This window comes from Brienomyrus brachyistius, chromosome 22 (assembly GCF_023856365.1).
Source record: "Brienomyrus brachyistius isolate T26 chromosome 22, BBRACH_0.4, whole genome shotgun sequence".
In the NCBI taxonomy this organism is placed as follows: domain Eukaryota; kingdom Metazoa; phylum Chordata; class Actinopteri; order Osteoglossiformes; family Mormyridae; genus Brienomyrus; species Brienomyrus brachyistius.
The window spans coordinates 12396887-12415404 of NC_064554.1; the positions used below are offsets into that span (position 1 = coordinate 12396887).

The 18518-nt window shown below is 52.1% G+C and overlaps 2 protein-coding genes across 3 annotated transcripts in view; both read left to right on the forward strand.

The window, feature by feature from the left end:
* Positions 1-13774, forward strand: part of LOC125718442 (cAMP-dependent protein kinase type I-beta regulatory subunit-like) — a 43755-nt gene extending 29981 nt beyond the window's left edge. The window contains exons 7-8 of the mRNA XM_048992296.1: positions 12542-12635; positions 13737-13774. Coding sequence (XP_048848253.1) covers positions 12542-12635; positions 13737-13774 — 132 coding nt within the window. The remainder of the gene's footprint in view (positions 1-12541; positions 12636-13736) is intronic.
* Positions 13775-17195: 3421 nt separating this feature from the next.
* rbfox1 (RNA binding fox-1 homolog 1) overlaps positions 17196-18518 on the forward strand; it is a 178011-nt gene continuing 176688 nt past the window's right edge. The window contains exon 1 of one of the 2 annotated variants that reach the window (XM_048990438.1): positions 17196-17551. In XM_048990438.1, the coding sequence (XP_048846395.1) occupies positions 17507-17551 (45 nt within the window). In that variant the 5' untranslated portion in view covers positions 17196-17506. The remainder of the gene's footprint in view (positions 17552-18518) is intronic. The other variant, XM_048990439.1, reaches the window with a different exon arrangement.

The following is an 18518-nucleotide window of genomic DNA, read 5'->3' on the forward strand; positions in this document are numbered from 1 at the left end:
GCGAAAAGTTGTCAGTGTTGACAGGATGAAAAATGATTAGCGAGCCCTGGGTGCGGGACGCGGGTGAGCAGCTCGCGCGGCTGCAGAGGGCAGGCTCCCCCATCTGCGGCCAGCGCCCGGCGCCCCACCTACCCGGGAACAGCTACAGCGTGTAAACTAACAGCTGGGTTAATGAAAGGTCTCATCTGGGTTCCTGCTTCCACATGGATCCCAAATGAAGCGAGATGTTCTGGGCCCTCTGAGTCCCGCGTCTCCCCGCTTTACTGTCCCTTCCTGCTCCCTGAAAAATCACCCCTTTTTTATTCTTCGCTTAAAAATGACTTTGCCGGCCCTGGCTGTAGCTGCAGTGGGAATGTGGGGATTAATGCTTTTTATTTGCCGTTTTAAAGGAGTTTCGCCTATTACATGCGTGCGGGAATAACTGCAGTTCCGCACTCTTGATTTATCCCTTATTGCTCTTTTGTTTTTTATCGGTTTGGCTTTTTGTTTTGCGTTTCGCAGGCAGATTGCTGAACGCCCCCAAAGGCCCCCAAAGGCCCCCCAAAGGCCCCCGTGCTGATTTACTCCCTGATTAGGAGTCGCTTCCTTCCTCCCCGTCCTGCTCTCTGTCCCCCTCACACCGTCATCATTAATGAAGGTTGGAAATTCTGCATTTTCATATTCGATTTCTGCGCGGCTCTGTATGGCGGGAACATGCCATATGTCACCCCTCTGTTTTCTCCATTGTCTCTCCCCCCCCCATCTCTGACCTTGGGTGCCATTAAAGTGTGGCTCCAGCACTATTACCCTCAGCTTCGGCAAGTCCCGCTGGGAGCCATTGCTCATGTATTTTTTTTATTTTTTTTCCCCTCCATTCTTTCATTTTTTTATTAATTTATTTTTCTCTAGAAATTGGTGTCTTTCGGGGAGGGCGTCCCAGCAGGCAGGATGAAAAGCGCACAGTCAGGCGAGCAATAACAAACAGAACCCCGCCGAAAAATGCCCCTTTAATGAAATACAAAGGGGGGAACCAAGAATACAGCCAGAGCGAGTCTCTTTGGTGGGGGCACCTTCGCGTCTTTGCTTACTCTCCCCGCCCAGCTGGCCCTACTACCCCTCACAGCCTCTCAAAAAGGTGCCATCTGGACCAGGCCTTGCCCCCGGGGCGCCTCAGGCTGCCTAATTGCCTCGCGGCTCTCACCCCGGGGCGCCCAGCTCTCCAAGTCCGCGTGCCGGATAACCTTCCACTGCGGCCGGCCGTTTCAGCGGTCAGATTGATTGAGGAGCCTGGCGACGCTTCTCTACCAAGCTGCCTTTTCCGCCGAAATGATTAATTCACATTGGCGTGCGATTTGCTTATTTTTTATTCATGCTGGTGTTTATATAGCAAATGAGGTCTGCGAAATCGAGGGCGCGTGGACACGCAGCACAGGGGCGCTTAGAGGCGCAGAGCTCGCCACAGCGCAGCAATCTGCGCGCATCTCACACAGAGGCCGAGTTCGAGGGTCCGGAGGGGAACCACGCCCTGCCAGGAGGGACTCCACCGCCGCATAAGTCACGTTGGAGCGCAGAATGCGACCCGGGGCATTTCGTTGGTCGGCTGCAGAGAATATGAGAAGGAAGATCGACAAATTTTAAAGGGTGGGGGGGGGGGGGTTGTGGAATTGGGGAGATTTCCTGAGGAGGACGGAGAGGGGGGGGGGGGCAGGGGGAATGGCAGGAGCAGGTAACCCAGCAGATTATTTTTAATCGGCCCGCTTGGACCCGCTGCCATGGCGACTGCGGTGCGGGTAGCCGTCCCCAAACGTTTAAGACGGCGGAAGCAGGGAAATTTTTTCCTGGAGCCACTAATGATGATGGATCCCCGCCTGTGGAGGAATAGGTTGGGGGGCAAGCGGCGGGGGTGGGGGGGCTCGTCAGGCCGGGCTGTACTTTAAAGGTCAGCTGAACTTCTGTAAGCTCCATGGGAAAAGGGCGGGGGCGTGGGGGGGCATTTATTACGGAGCCTCTCCCGGCAAAGGCCTCTGTGGTGCCGGGTCGCTTACCCGCAGCATCATGGCTCACACTTAAACTCTCTGCTTTTTCTTTTTAACCTTTTCTCCCCACCGAGGGAGGGAGCGATGGAGGAGACCGCTCAGGCGGACTCGGGCGAGACCTGGTCCACAAATTATCTCGCTCCTGCCAGACCTACTGGGAAGGGAAGCCGCTTCGCGTTAAAAAAACAAAAAAAGAAAGAGAGAAAAAAAGAAGCGAAACAGAAGCGGCGTGAAAGAATCGGAATAATCGTTAATTAGCACCATTCAAAACGAGCATGGACGCCGAATCGGGGCGGGGCGCTGTTTGAGGGTTTGGATTCCAAGTGGTATTTGTGCCGTTCTGAAAACCTCACACAGTATTTAATTAATAGGCGTCGTGCCAGGCTTGTCACGGCCCGCCGAAGGCGAGTTATGCCGGAGGCTTGTTTTCATCACCCGCGTGGTGACTAAGGCCGGAGGAGACGGGAATTGGGGCCCAGAGAGGTTAAACCGAGGTCCGTGACCCGCTGTGCCGGCGTGAGAGGCTCTATCTGACGTCGGGAAGCGCTGTTGTTGCTTACCGGCAAATTGAGTAAAAGTGCTCCAAGTTAGCAACCGGGAGAGACGCTCTCTGTGCAGGAAGCTCGTTTGGGATTTCACACACGATTCCGGAGAAGGTCGTCTGCTTCCACCAAGAAAATCCTGGGACGCCGATGCGCGCCGGCTTGGGCGGGGTGCCACTGTGGGGGGGCAGGGGGGGGCAGGTTAAATGCTCATCAGAGCATCATCAGTCGAAATAAACAAAGCCGCCGTGGTCTGGCAGATGAGATTAAATGGCCAGATGTCCTCGTATGTCCCGGGGGGGGGGCCGTACAGGTGAGGTCCCGCCTTGGATGGGCTCCAGCGGCTCTACCGCTAGGGGCGGGTCAGCGGACCTGGGAGGGTGGAGAAGTGCCCCCCCCCCCCCCCCCCACCCTTTCAGACGGGACTCTGGGTTGGTTCCCACTGCATCACGGCGGCTTGTCCTCCTTCCAGAAGGGGCAGCAAAGGGAGTAAAAATAGGACCAGGAGATGTGAGAATGGCAGGCTGGCGGGGGGACGGGGGCTCGATGTTGTACGGCGGAATCGCGCAGGGGAACGGGGAGGGGGGGCAGGCGCGCTCTCACCTGTCACACCAGGGATCTGTCTCACTTCAGGACAGATGGTTACCGTGGAAACAGCAGAGCGGGGCGTGATGGGGGTGGGGTTACACACCCAGGGGGGTGGCCTGGCTCTTTATAAATCCGAGGGGCCTTGTGGGAAAGTGGGATGTTACCTGACGCCTGAATAAACCTTGCCGACTGGCAGACGCGTCCGTACCCCGGCTCTCCCGGACCGCGCCGAACCCCTGGGCCGCATCCTATTTACTCCTGGCGCGGTGCTAAACGATACGGAAGCGCGCGGAACTAACGCTCAGCCGGAACCTTCGGCCAACACCGTGAGCGCCGGAGAATGATATCGTGTCCCGGAGCGCGGCTCGGTTTGCAGGCGCCCATTAGCATATTGGTATTGTGCGCGTCGCCTTTTATGCTTTACTTTATTGCCTTGCCGTGAATAATTCGAATTGCTTCGGGACGGAGCCTCGGGGACCCGTAACGGCTCACTGAAGACAAATAGTTTCTTTGTAAAGTGTATTAGGTGCGTTTATGTCGGTATAAAGCAGGCTCTGGTGGCCCATCGCTGACACATGACCCGCACTTCACTCACGCGTTACATTCTGCAAATTAGACCGCGGCGTAATGTCAAGCGCTGCCAATTAACCAATCGGAACATTCCATGCAGATTTTTTATTTATTTATTTTTATCTGCAAGGCTTCTGAGTAAAATTTTTTTTTTTATTATTTTACTCGCGGGTGTGGTTTCTGTTACTTGGTAGTAATTTGGGTGCAGGCTAATTCAACATGCCTCGTCTCCCAGAATCCCCTGCAACTCGGTGATCGCATCACAGTCGGCTCTCATGTGGGGGATCTCGCCCGTGACTGGAGGACATGGGTCTCACTTGAGAAACAAGGCCGCCTGGACTGTTTATTAGCATAAGCAGATGCAGGACGTGCATCTGCGGGCTCTTTGGCGTGGGTGCCCCCGGGAGGGGGGACACGCCTCTCCCCTCTCTGCATGCCGGCTGACCTCAAGATGGCCTCCAAGTGCGATGGAGGTTTTCATCCTGCACCACTAGCTTAGTGAGATTGTGCCGTGCTTTCCCCAAGTCCGCCCCCGCCCGGCCCGGCCTGCCCGCCAGCCTCCTGATTTCCTGCCTCCTCTCTGGCACGTCGAGCTCCTCCATACACATCAGGTGGGCTAGGGGGCGCCGCTGACCGGTCCTGCCTGCCTGCCGTAATGTCACAGGAAAGTCATTCTCCATGTTCCACAATTTTCCATGCTAAACCAAGCGTTTAAGAAACACAATCTATCCAATAAGTCTCCTCTGGGGTCGAAGCCGTTTTAATTTTTGTTCGGAGGACGTGGGCTGTTTTCCTCTGGTAACTTTGTTTTTGCCAAGGTCAGGACTCCAGCTAGCTTAATAATTTCTAAAAACTCTAACTCTGCTACCCTGCTGACCCATCTGCACTGGCTGTGTCCTGCTATTTGAAGAGCTTCTCTCTCTGCCTGGCCCTGTTCCAGAACAACATTTTTGTCCCATACGTCTTTGCCAGCATTATGATCTTATTATTAATAAATCACACCTGGCCTGATTGATGAGCTGATTGATGAGCAGATGGACCCAGGAAGTAGTTATTCGCCCGCAAGGTACGTCCTCCATGGACAGAGCCTAAAGGGGGGGGGGGGGGATTCCATCCCCCAGAGAGACCCACCGCAGGGCCAAACTGGAATCAAAACCTGAACACGTGTGTGGAAGTCTTTATTCCGCATGATAAACTGTGTTATAAAGAGCGAGCATCTCATCCGTGGAGGATTTGGCCCCAAGCTGCAGGATGCAAAGGGAATTCGGCCGCGGAGATAACAGCAGGGAGATTCACTGCAATCTGTAGTGATGTCATAGCTCTTCACATACCTCAGCTAGCTAAGCCTAGCTGCATTTACCGCAAACTACAATGACCAGTTAAATAACGATGACTGCGTTTACCCTAAGCCAAATTAACCAGCTCGCTAGTACCCTCGAACTCAGCTAACCGGCTAGCTAAGCATAACCATATTTATTTTTAACACACGCTTAGCTGCTAGCTAAATGAACACCAGCGTTGGCAGATACGATTGCCCCTCCGCAGCTCCGGATCCTGGCTTGCTACGCTTTACGTGCAGGTACAGTATGACCACCACACAGCAGCCCTGATGTCTTTCACCTCTGCTTGTTTGATCCAGAAGATACCATGTCTCTGACCACCCCACCCCCCCTCCCAAAAAAGAAATAAAATCCAGCGGGCCTCCCATTACTCGCGTGGCCAACGGGCCCCAGGTGGTACGAGAGCCCGCCGCTGCGAGCCCATCGCGCTGCTGGAATTGTGCTGTCAGTAAGTGGATTGACTCGTCCTCTGCTGTACAGCCGGGCCCGCTAATAACTATTTTCCCCTCCTTCTGATTATATGTCAGCTACAGATAATTGGGTTGGAGCCTCGTCTCCTGACCTTGTTCCCCCCCCCCCCCCCCCCCCCCCCCCAGCTCCGGCAGTCTCCGCTCTTCTTTCCGCTCAGGTGGGGTTAGGCCACGTTGGGGCCGAACCTCAGATGCTCGGCGTTGCGTGTTGGAAGGCGGGGGACGCGCCCCGTGACATTTTAAAGACGGTTGACAGGGAGGGAAGGGCGCGGGTTGTGTAATCGGGGGTAATTAATCTTATTCCACTTCCAGGTGAATCTTATCGCAGTAATTGCTCTACATGCGCTTTCTGCAGGGTCTGTTTAGCGTCAGATCCATTACCCGTGTAAATACGCCACTCTCACCGTCCTCCTGAGGATGTCACTGCCGTCCTGCCCTCAGTGACCCCGGTTCCGGGAGCTAGGGTTTTTGTCAGATTGTGTCAGGGGATGTCACGGGCTTCATTTAAACGCTAATTTCCCAGAATGCCGTTCTGCCTGTTTAAGCAGCCGGACTGAGGACATTCGTGCTTTGGGTGGCGAGCTCCAGCTCCTGAAGAACGTTAACTTGAAGCTGGTTAGTGGTCCTGTCGGGTCTTCCCAGGGGCCAGCCAGTCCGGCACCGGCGTGGCAAATGGAGCATTCGGCGGGGAGCAGCGGGGCGGCTCCGCCTGGCGTTAGCATTCTGCTAATTAACGAAGGGCAGAGAAGGAGCAAGAAGGGACCTTCGGTATGCCATCCAGAAGTTGCCCAATGAAAAGCCGTTGGGATCCCAGGACCATCGTCATCCTCGCAGGAGTGGGTGGGGGTTAGAGTGGCACTGGGTTAACGCTGTGCAGTGGCGGAGCTGCGCATTCTGGCCGGCTCAGGTTGACTGCCGTCTCCATTGTCTGCAGAGATTCCACAGCGGTCGATAAGTATTATGGGCTGGAAAGTTTAACCACGATTAACCTCGTTTGTGGCGCGAGGCACCTGTGCCCAGCTCTGTCTGTGAATGAGCAGTGGAATTACAAAAGAAGAAGGTTTTCATGAAGTAAAAACGGGTCAGATGCAAACAACTTGTATATTTTCTGACCAAACAGGAAAAACAAGCCTAAAAATTCAGCAGGTAACCAGGGAAACAGAGATACTTGTGTTTTTGTGTTATATTATTTTTTTTAATGGCACGAGGCTGATTGCCAGTTAGATGGAATTGCGTGGCCAGCCCTCGCGTTTCCAGTCGCTGTCCACCATTCTCACCTTCTGCAGCCGTTGGCGTCCGCAGTCCTTGCACGCGCCCCATGCCGTTCTTGTATGGAAGTTTCATCTTCTCCAGTGTGCCAGTAACTATGGAAACATGCAATTAAATCCAGGCACAAAGTGGAGGCTGAGCCCGGGTGGACCGCGAGGCTGCTTGTCGGGCTTGCACACCCGGGGGCCAGAATCTGGAATCCTGGCCTGGCGAGGGGCGACGGTCCACGAGTCCTGATCCCGACTGGCTCCTGGAAGCCAGCATTCCGAACGTGCGCATATAGTCGAAGCGAAACCACCTTAAACAAACAAACACGACGTGCTGCATGGTAATGACAGGTAACGCGGTGCGAGCTGGGGGTCCGCCTGGGCAAGCAGCCGCTCTTACCGCCGCGCCCGGAGCCGCCGGGAGAGTTCCGGTGAGCGGCCAGCTAAACAGCCGAGGCTAATGAGCGTGCCTCTGTTAGCTGGCCGAGCCCCATTGACAGTCCTGTTACCGTAGTAAAAAGCTTCTGACCTTTTAAGGAGCTGCCTCTTCTCGCGGCCGGGTCGAGTGTGAAGGGCCGCGCTGTTTACCGAACCGCGCCACTGCGCGGGACACCGACGTGTGCTCCGGCAGCTCGGCGGCAGCGGCAGCGCAAACATTGTAGCGTTGAAACATTTTCCGTTGACAAATGTTTTTTTTTTTCTTCGCTCCCCCGCCAAGGCGAGGATATCATTTTAATGCAGGGGAGGGAGCAGATGAGGACTAAACAAACTGAATATTTCAGCAGGCTTGTTTATCATATGTACGATGGGATTATGAATAATTTAGGGAAACTTATTGGATCCTCCTGCTCTCCCATAGCTAGAGGTGCTCCTTATAAAACCGGCCGGCTTGTTCCTTGATCCCCTGGATGAGTTTTCGAAGCAGAAAGATAATCTTCCTCAGTCTGGACAATAACCCCTTCAAGGGGAGGAAGACAACTTACAGGGTACAGCGATGGGGAGGAACACGCTGTTTGGCACACACCGTACGAGGGAGGCGCCTTGGGGATTAGTGAGGGCCCCCACCCCCGCCATCGGATTGAGGCAAGAGGATGAGCCCGACCCCCCCAGAGAATGATGCACCTCTGCACTGTAACCCGGATGGCTGCTGAGTAACATACAGTGGTGGCCTTTCTCACAACCATAATGTCCAGAAGGAAGTCAACACCCTTTTAGATGTGTATAGATGATCTACAACATTCATCGAGGGGCATGTGGAGAGGCGGGGAGGGGGGTGCGGTTGGGCGATTTGGTGATTGATCACTTGGAAGCCCTGTTAATGATGCTCAGCTTGCCCTGACTGGGCTATCAGGACATTTACACTGCTGGTTAAATGGGGCCAGCTGGGCAGATCTGGGAGGGAGGGGGGGTGTTACATCCCGGTCTAGGGTTGAGGCGTAAACAAGGAGGACAACAGGGAATGGGAAGGGGAGGGAGAGAGAGAAGGGGACAGACAAAGAAATGACTGACAGCATAGTTATAGTTTGGATATATTTCGGATAAATTCTGATATAGTGAGATAACTATGAAACACCAGGCTGAAGTTCAGGGGTGGCAGAGGCCATAATAATAAAGGAAGGAAGTGAACGACCCAGGTGAACCAAAAGAAAGCAAAAGACAATCGCTACCCTCATTCCCTCACTAACCAGACAACAGACAAGCGATTCACACGCAGAAAATCACAGGCAGCCACTCCTACAAGCCTTACACAGAAATATATACACAGATTATTTACGAAGAATACACAGGGCAGCCGAGTCGAAGTCGAAATCCGAAAAGGGGAGTCATTAGCCGAACACTGGGTCTGAAAGACGGGTAAACATCACAGATGCCAAATAACCGAAGCCAAATCGAAATCCGAAAGAGAAATCGCAGACGGCCAAAAACGAGATCACAACAAAAGCAAATATAGGAATCGCAAGGAACAGAAAAGCAAAGGCGGCAAAAGGCATTGAATGGGGTTGCGGGGGCCTCTTTTATGGTGCCGGCGGATGAGAGGCGGGAAGCAAACGAGGCGATAAAAGCAGCTCATCCGATTTTGGCTCTGCATGTGGAGGGAGAGATGGAAAACCTGGAACCGGATGGGCTGGACGGGAATAGAAATGGGATCTAAAGGGAATTGGAGAGACATGCGCAGCCACATATGTGGATGTAACAGGGGCTTGATGTATGGCGAGGGGGGGGCTTCTTCAGAAAATTCCGGTATAAAGCAACATTTCCAGGGTGTGGGAAATGGAGGTCGGTGTCATCCTGTCAGTGCGGCCGAGCTTGATACCCTAATTACTCATCCGGGGTTAACTCTCTCCGAACGCCTGTTCAGGTGTAAGTATGCTCCACCAGGGAAGGTGTGTCAAAGAGTATTTAGACACCCCCCCCCCCCCCCCCCCCGCCACACCCTATATGTAAGGCAAAAGTGGGATTATTGAGGCAGATGATGTTACCGTTTCATCAGTCTGTCTCGTCTCCATAAACTGGGACTGGCGGGAAAACCCAAAGCATGATGGGATTGCGGGTTGAAATGTCCGTGTCGGAATGCGGTGGATGGCGGCATTCCCAGCTCCCGAATCTGCTAAGCATGAAGCTTGCGGCCCTGGGAGGCAATTTGTGTCTCCCACGCGAAAATGTGTCAGACGTAAGTGATACGAAGGTCAGGCACCCCTTAAAAGGTCCCCCACGCCCCCCCCCCCCCCCCCCCCCCACGGATTTGCTCTTTTATTCATTAATTTTCCTAACCTCCTCGGCTGGGCTGCATTCTAATGGAGTTCATTCCCGTAGCCGGATGAGCCGTTCGCCTGCCGCTTTCTGAATTACTGTGTCTGGCATCCTGCAGAAACGCGAGCATGCTGGCATGTTATCGGGGTGCCACGTGGAGGGGGCTGTTATTCAGGACGCGGCCATACGAGACGCCGACAGCTGTCACCGCGCCGAGATATCATGCCGTTTAAAAATGGGATTTGCCGAAATAATATGGTGGTGTGCTTTGATGACTGGCAGGCTGTAATCCAGCCCGCTGGTATCGTGCCAAAGAGCAGGACAGTCGGTATGTGACGTAGCTTTGTCCGGCGTCGAAATGCTTCAGTGACAATGACACGACATGAACTCGGGTGAGTACAATGCTCACGCTGTTCGGAGGGATTTCGGCTTATCTAGGGATTTCTACACCTTATTATTATTTATTTTTTTTACACGACGCCATTTTCAGATATCTGTGTAGCAGGGCTGTCAGATTTTGGCCAGTTGCAGTTTAGCATCCTGTGTGTGATTTCAGATGCAGCCTCAAGGTCAGAGAGCTTGACCTTTCAGTCATAAATTCATTCCTGTCATCCTTTGCATACTCGCTGCGGACTCGCGCATTTGCCGGGATTCTGCCGACGTTTCTGTGAGGACTTTGCCGTACTTTAATTGACGGGTTATTTGTCCTCCTGAATCTCAAACAGCCTCTGCAGTGTCCTGGAGCCGCAGTCTTACATTTTTCACCGGGAAGAAATTCCTCTCATTTAACAGTAAAATCACCAGGCTGTCACATTTGACAGAACTCACTGTTTTCCTCTACCTGATGGGCTACAGTAGCTGTCAGTCCCTCTGCTAAACATGCCGGTCCACCTCTGTCATTCGGACAGCAGGTCTTTTAAAGCCATTTAATTTAAAGGATTGATTTTGTAATGAAATCGCTCTACAATCTGAAGAGCTTGTTTAACTTTATTACCGGGCTATTGACGATCATACGGGCTGTTTAACCCCTATTCAGTATCGCCCAGCCTCTGGGAATAAATACTGCATGCAGCAGTTGGCAATTTGTGAATAAAATAAATGCTATATTCCTAGATGATTTCGGAATATGACAGGTGGACGTGCACTTCACATTCCATCCAGTAGTGGGAGCCAGTGCTGTTACCCCCCCCCCCCCCCCCCCACCCACATGCTTAACCCAAGGTGCGGAGGAAAGCGTTCTGCTTCTAAGGGCAGAAAACGACGAGAGCGCCATCAGTCTGAGGCTCTGGCAGTAAATTAAACGTCCCTGGGTAGAGCGGGGGCCATGTTTAATCAGTGAGAGAGCCTTGGGATATTCTTATCTTTTATATTTTCCGATTGTGTAAACTTAGGGAAATGTGAGGCAGATAAACCATGGAGTGCCGCTCGTACATCAAACCCGCGGCTCGCAGGACACCGTCGCTTAATTTCACATTGACGCTTTTCAGGCTTCCGGCGCCGGTTTCAGCACTGCGGCCCCCACCTGCAGCCCCCACCTGCAGCCCCCACCTGCAGCCCCCACCTGGAGCCCCCACCTGCTCCGAATGCCGTCGACATTTATAACTGTCAGGACGCGGTTTGATTATTAACGTTATTTCGTGTTTCTAGCAGCCCCCAGCTCTCCCCCCCCCCCCCCACCGTGTCCCCTTGTCCTCCGTTCACATCTCACCTTGTCCCCGGCTTACTCACATCTCCCTCCCATGCAGTTGCACGCGCCGGATCCATAGTCGGTCCCCTCGATGGCGCGGGTTAAGGCCTCCGCGTGCCGAAGGAGGGACAGGCCCCTGGTTTATTGTCTTTTTCCCAGTTGTGTTCCCCCCCCCCGCCCCGCTACACGCCAGCCGGCCAGCCCACTCACCCTTCCCCCTTGTGAGCTCCACTCCGGTGCACAGAAGTCACAGTCCGCCGTGCTTGGGACAGAGCATGGAGTGAACGAACCCCCCCCCCCACATTGCCACTCTTAGCCGCAAGCTGGAGTGCAATTATCATCCTCGAAATGCAAGAGCGTATGGATTATCTACAGCTGGTGGGCGACTCTGCAACGTCGGATTGGCAGAGATCCAATTATCCGAGTCCCAGGAGATGGGTTATGGAGCAAGGTGATGGGGTTTGAGGCCCAAGATTGAAAAGGCAGTAGATATAATCTCTCTTAGTGCCATCATGTAAAAGTCGACTGTAAACTTTCTTCTCGTCTTAGATTTCTGTGCCGGCTGAATGGAGAGGGCTGGCCATGTGCTCGCCTTAATTCCCCTGGAAACACTCTGACCGTGAGAGATGGTGTGTCGCAGCTCCGATGGCAGTTCACCCCTGCACCGGGTGGACAGCTCATGGTGACACTCGGTGTGAGTTACTCTGGCTGGGATGTTGAACCAAGTCACGTGGTACGGGATGCGGGAGTGGTATCTGGGAACAGGGAGATCAAAACAAATACAGATGTGTTGGGCTCTGGGCAGGGGTGGAAAATTCCGGGGGTCTGGTCTTGGGGTGCATAAAATACGTTCCTGCTGCTGGGGCAGCTGCAACTGAAGGGGTGGTGACCTGACGAACATGCCCCTCCCTGGGGCAGCTGCACATCCATGCCCCCGGTCCAAAGACACCCACGGCGGGGGGACTGCTGAAGGAGACGGATTCAGGCGCTTAGCCGGCCCTCATTTGCAAAGCGGCAACGCTGTTTCGCACAACTGGCTGCTCTTCCTCTGCCCGGCTCCATCGGGCCTGTCTGCTCCTTCAAACGGCAGCTTTGGCATAACCCAGTGCCTGAAGCTTCCCCGGCGACCGTATTGCGCTGCTCTGATGGAGAGGCAATACCAGGCACTCAGCCATGACACAGCCGCGTGCATCTGTGGATCTGTGCGTCTCTGCTTCCTGCTTTACCGAGGTCACTAAGAAACTGAGAGTTAGCAGTTAGCTCATTAGCTTGTCGCCTCCAAAAGCCCCTTAAAAATGTGCCCCCCACCCTCCCATACCCAGGGAGCGGTGTCCGGCGACTCGGAGAGGCATGCCCTGCGTTACCAGCCGCTCTGCCCTCCCCACCCCAGCCGCTCCGCACCTGAGCATCCCCAAGGTGAGAACATTTATTACAGATCACGCTGACTTTGAGAAAAGCAGCCTTGTAGTGGCTAGCTAGACTAACAGCTACCAGCTTTGACACATGCTGCTCCTTTACTTCAGGGTCTCTTCATTAGGCGAGGGCTGTACCCTTACAGGTGTGCAAAAGGGACGCCCCTATGTTTAACCTGACAGCTAACCTGCAGTGGGAAACGATAAATCGTATCCCATTGTAAAAGTGAGTGTCGCCATTTCTATTTTGGCTGGGATAGGGAGGTCAGGTCCATCAGGCACTCCAATTGGACGGCCACCTGTAATCAGGACCCCGTGGATTAATTTACAGGGGAAGACTGATACCGTCAACAAGTGATGCACTTTTTCGCAGGGACAGATAGCACAAGGCTTAGCGCTCTCACAGGGTCCCGTGGGCCCACCTCCCAGTGTGCTCCATTTTTTTACGTTTCACAAGCAGAGTCCCTTGGAAAGGCTATATCCTGCATGTACCATGTCTGTGTGTGTGGTCTGGAGAGCATTCATAGTTCAGAAAAAATGCCTATAGCAAAGGAAGCATCAGGTTAGCGTTTAGCCACAGATTGGCATTTAGCATCCGGTTAGCGTTTAGCATCAGATTGGCTTTTAAGCTTCAGACTAGCGTTTAGCATCTGGTTAGCATGTAGCCTCAAATTGGTGCTTGGCGTCAGGTTAGCATGTAGCCCCAGATTGGCATGTAGTCTCAGCCGGTATCACACTGGCAGATCACTGAGTCATGAATCATTTGACATTCATCAGTCATGGATGTGGATTGTGATTTGAATTTTGATTTTTAAAACCTTTAATTTCCGAATTGGCAGGGCTTTCTGCATGTGTCTAAAGACACCAACTGGCTGCACTTCACATGGATGCGTGTCCAGCTTACTTAATCCGAATTCAGGGACTTGTGCACCTTGTCTAGAACCTGATCTCGCCTGGCGTGAGAGCATCTGCGCAACAACATGCGTACTAGCAGAGCCGAATGAGACCATGTGGCGATCCACCAGGGGGCAACACTCTCTAGCTGCAGTCATTCAGTTTAATGCTCTGGACCTCACCTCCAGACTCCATTGATGTTCTTCTGCAGGTTCCATCTGGGACTCAAGCCTCCAGCAGTCCCTCTGAGCTCCAAATAGTGTGACGCCAGTTGTAAAACCACTGCTGTAAGTCACGGATCTGTCAAATTGATGGAAATATTGGTTTCCGGGACTACGGTGGCTCTTCCAGCCTGGATATCCGGGATGCAGCAAGGCAGTGTCATGCCGTACAGGGCTGTCCATGAACCCTACTGTGCATAGCAGCTGTCCGTCCGGGTGGCTCACAGATGCTGGCCGGATCCTGCCTGCGGCCGTCATTTATGGTGACGCCGCTCACATAAACAGTGCAGGGCAAGTCGTGTGACGCACGTGATTTCGCCATGTGCCATGTTTCGTTTGTCGTTCATGGTAGCTATTTCCGCTTTCCTAGCATGGCAAAGGATTCCCGGGAGATTTATGCGAATAACCGAATCGGATGCTATGGTCATCTGATGGGGTAAAGATGTGACGGATTGTGGTGGTCACGTGACGGGAAGTCTCCAAGGGAGAGGGTTTGATGAGCAAGGAAGGACTAATTTGTGGGGATGATCACAATGCTTTCAGGGGACTCAACAGTCAAATAACACAGTGGTCAATGAGCACCGAGGCAGATATGCAAGCCGGCGCAGGCCATGGCCCCGAATGCGGCAGCCCCCGCATGGACAGGCTCCCTTGGCGCCATTCAGCTCCCTCCCCCAGCACGCCGTAACCGTGACCTACATTTCCTCCCCCGGCAACCGCATCAGGGAAAGACGCGGCATTTTTCTCACCTACTGTGCGGAAAAAAATAATGGGACTGCTTTTCTCCTCGGGATTCTGGCTCACGCGGGTGCGTCTCAGGATCCAGGGCCCGGTCTTAAAAATGACGGTGACAGCCCCTACCGTAACAGCAACATCATTAATAACAATGAGGGGGGAGAAGGGCAGAGGCACAGGGGAGCAAGAAGAATAGGGGTAACCTTTAACAGATTATACTGCGTAATAAGCTATGGGGTGCGTCGGACCTTATGGCGCTAGATTGGTCCCCCTGAGCGGTACATCAGTCACCGTGGTAACTGACTGAAGTTAAGAGCGATAGCTTCTACCGGCACTCTCAGGGAGCTTCAGCTGAAACCAAAACAGGCTCTGAAGCGAGATGCTGCCGCATATTGCGCGATCAGCCAGCATCTTCTGATATCCGTAGCATGGATAACAATCTGAGTAAGTAAACACCAATCCTTAACAGGTTATATTTTAATCTCATCATTGTCATCCTGTATGAAGGAAGGAGAACGTGCAGTTAGATGTCTGTGCTGAGGATCCGGTGGGTCAGGCCGACGTACGGCAGAATCCCCTGCAGTACGTCCCTGCGGCATGACGGGCGGATATGTTAGCGGCTTATTATTTTCCCGATGGCAGAAGCTTTGACGCTCGGTGTTTACATTGGCGTTTGTTTATCTGGCTGAGCCCGTCAGCCGCTAAGGTTTAGCGCCGCCGTGACGGAATCCGCAGACATGCCGCCGCCACGCTCCCTCCTCGCACCCATCACTGTGGGATTTTTTTTTTTTTTTTTTACTTCAGGGGACGTATGAATAAATTAGCGTGGAAGGGGGCGAGGCTACAGTGGCTCCAGTGTGGAAAGCGACGCAGCGGCTGTGGTTGTGTCAGACACACGGCTGGTTGATCCGGCGTCACACGGCTGATGCAGACGGCTCACAGAGAAGCACGCGTGTTTACAACAGACGGTGCCCCCCCCCCCCCAACCACCACCACTCCGGGGAGAAGTGAGCAAGGGGGGGCCATAGACACACACACAGGCCTAAACTCAGCCAAACCATACAAAAAAAACAACAGACACAAAAATACACAAGCTACTGTTTTCAAAAGCAATATAGTACTTTTAGAATCTTCTTGCTTAGAGGATAAACCATTAGACATGTTTATATAAAAGTATTAGTTTCTGTCCTGTGGTTATAAAAGCCCCTACCCCGATAAATGATTCCACCCTGAGTATCTAAATCAGACGTCGGCATACATGTCGTACATGCGCTTCACAGCGGTAATAATTAGGGTACATCATCCGTTAATAAACAGGGAAAGACTGGGATAGAGTTATCGAATCCTGGGGTGTCCGCGTGGCAGCAGGAATGTCGCGCTGTAATCCCCGCAGCCGCGTGCGCGATTATGGGAACCGCAGCGCGTGCGGTCGGTCCTGTGCGCGTGCCTTCACCTCCCTGAACAGTCGTGTCGTGGCAGGACGGGATGGATATTAAACATCCCGTCTCACGCCGCTTCCGGCCAGCGGGGAGGGATGAAAACAGAGGCGCCGGCGTGTGGCGAGTCCCCTCCTCTGCCCGTGCCCGGCACGTCTCTGTGGGGGCCGCTAGCCCAATTTATGTAAACTGTCACGGGGACTTTACAGTGCCTGTTTCGATCACACTGATGTATAAAAGCTACCTGGGGGTTGAAAGACGCTAGAGGGAGAGGGGAGACGTGTGTGCGTGCGTGGATCATGTTTATATTACATTGTGGGGACCAAATGTCCCCCACATTGTTATAAAAACGTGATATTTTTACGTTGTGGTGATCATTTTTCAGGTCCCTACAGTGATAAATGCAATAAAAAAAAACTAACTAAAAACTCTCGTATTTTGTTTGGTAACATGGTTAAGGTTAGGACTGGGTAGGGCTGGGTTAAGGTCGTCATGTTGTGATTGGAGTTTTCACCATGGAAATGAATGGAGAGTCCCCACAAAGATATAATTACAAATCTGTGCGCGTGCGTGCGTGCGCGTTCGTGCATGCGCGCATGTGTGTGCGGAAAGACCTACGGCAGTTTCCTCAGTGATGGTTGTACATGTCATACTTGCTGTATTATTTTAATTCAGGGTTTCCCTTTCTTTCATTAATAAATAATAGATTCATTAATAAACAACACTGTTTTCAGATTTACTTCACCTTACTGCTCCGCGTAGATGCAGGCAAATAGTCACAAAGCATACCTTCACCGGTACCTTCTCAGACTTTTATTCTCGGTAGGCTAGCCATCGTAGCTTTCGTTATACTTTACAGTCCACCAAAAACATATAAATTAAAATGCATGTTTATTAAAATATTATTGACATTTTGGGGTGAAAGGCATTGATAATATTTGGAAATTATCTGCACAAATCAGCAGCTATTAAAGGCTCCGGAATGAATGGTAGTGCATTGCTACGTAATATTTAACCAATAAGTACAAAGAGCGGGTTAAACGGATAAAGCAAATGGATCTCGATTTCGGCAGGTGAGTATTATGGGCATGTGCGAATGAACCTCTTTGCCAGCGATTTCGGTGCCTCTATAAAGTGATCCTTCAACTGAAGTCCGCAGGCTGATTTGGTTATAAAGGCAGATTATATACTGTAGATGGGTCATATAAGCAGGGTATATAGGCAGGTCATTTATAGGTAGATTACAAAGGCACATCATATAAGCAAGTTTTGTAGGTAGATTGTATAGGCAGATGATCTCCCGAGCGCACCTGCAGCGCGGCATGCAGGAGGGGGCGAGCGAGTGAGTGAGAGAGTTTGCCAGTATCACAATAAACGGACTAAGCAAAGCCGGCGACACATGTCGGCAGGCATTTATATCGGTGGCAACTGTTTACGGGTCCGGCTCCGACTCCCGCGCGCCTCGTCCGCTTGATGCTCGCGCTCCCCCTCGCTCTTAAAGCTCGCTTTCCTCTCCCGAGAAGCAGGATGCACTTTTTCTAGTTTTCTCCTCTTTTTCCCCTCCTCTGTGTTTTTTTTTCCCGACCACGATGAAATCCTGGCAGTTGATCGCGGTGGTGGGAGATGCCCTTCAGGTAAGACGCGCAGGCTGTCCGCCCGGCACCGGCGGACCGGGGAGATGCGCTCGGTGCGTCGTTCCTGACACGGCGTGCTAGCAGATCAGTCTCCCTGCGCGGAGAGGTCGGTGTTCGCCCGGTGAGAGCTGGCGCGGCGCGGTGTCCCTCTTTGTGCGCCGTCGGACGGGGCTTTTCTGACAGGTGCAGCTTATTGCATGACCGCCGAGAGGCTGCGAGCGCCGGTGCCTTTATTAACGTAGCGATACTCGGCGAAATGTGGCGCGTTTTATTTCCTTTGTTTGGTCACTTGAATGTTTTATTCACGGATGCTGTTTAATAGTCGTTTTGTTAGCGGTGGTCTGTACTGGACTTGTGTCGCTAGCATTTCATAAATGAATGATGTGTCAGCGTTTGATGTAACGGATTGTGTGTGGTGTGTATGTGAGAGAATTATATACGTATAATATTGGCACCGATTTATAGGTAACTTTTGTGCTTTATTTTTAATTAGTTCACTATATTAAATATCAGTTCAATATATATTTTAATACATTTGCCTCTTCGTGTAGACTAATATTTAATTTATATTTTGTATCATATTTTTATTAATAGTGTATGATTTCTGTATGATATGTAATAATATAATCTCGCTGGAGTATAAAAGTATGGGACATTTTGATGTTATGATGATTTTTTTTAAACCGTGAGTAAATATTCATCTGGCGAATGTTTTTTATGGAGTACAACTATTCGGGAAATTATTTCCGTTGCATTTTCGAAACAGAATTATATTTCTGTAGTTCTTTTCGGTTATTGAAGGGGACAGCGCGTCCCATGTACTCCCGAAAGACACCAGGGGCCGGGGGATAACAAATGAGGGAGCTCCGCGTGGACCCACAAGGTTGTCTGTGTATATTTATGATATCGGTCGATGAGATATTATTTACATGGTATTTTTAGATTGTGTGGAGTCAGCTTGATTGAC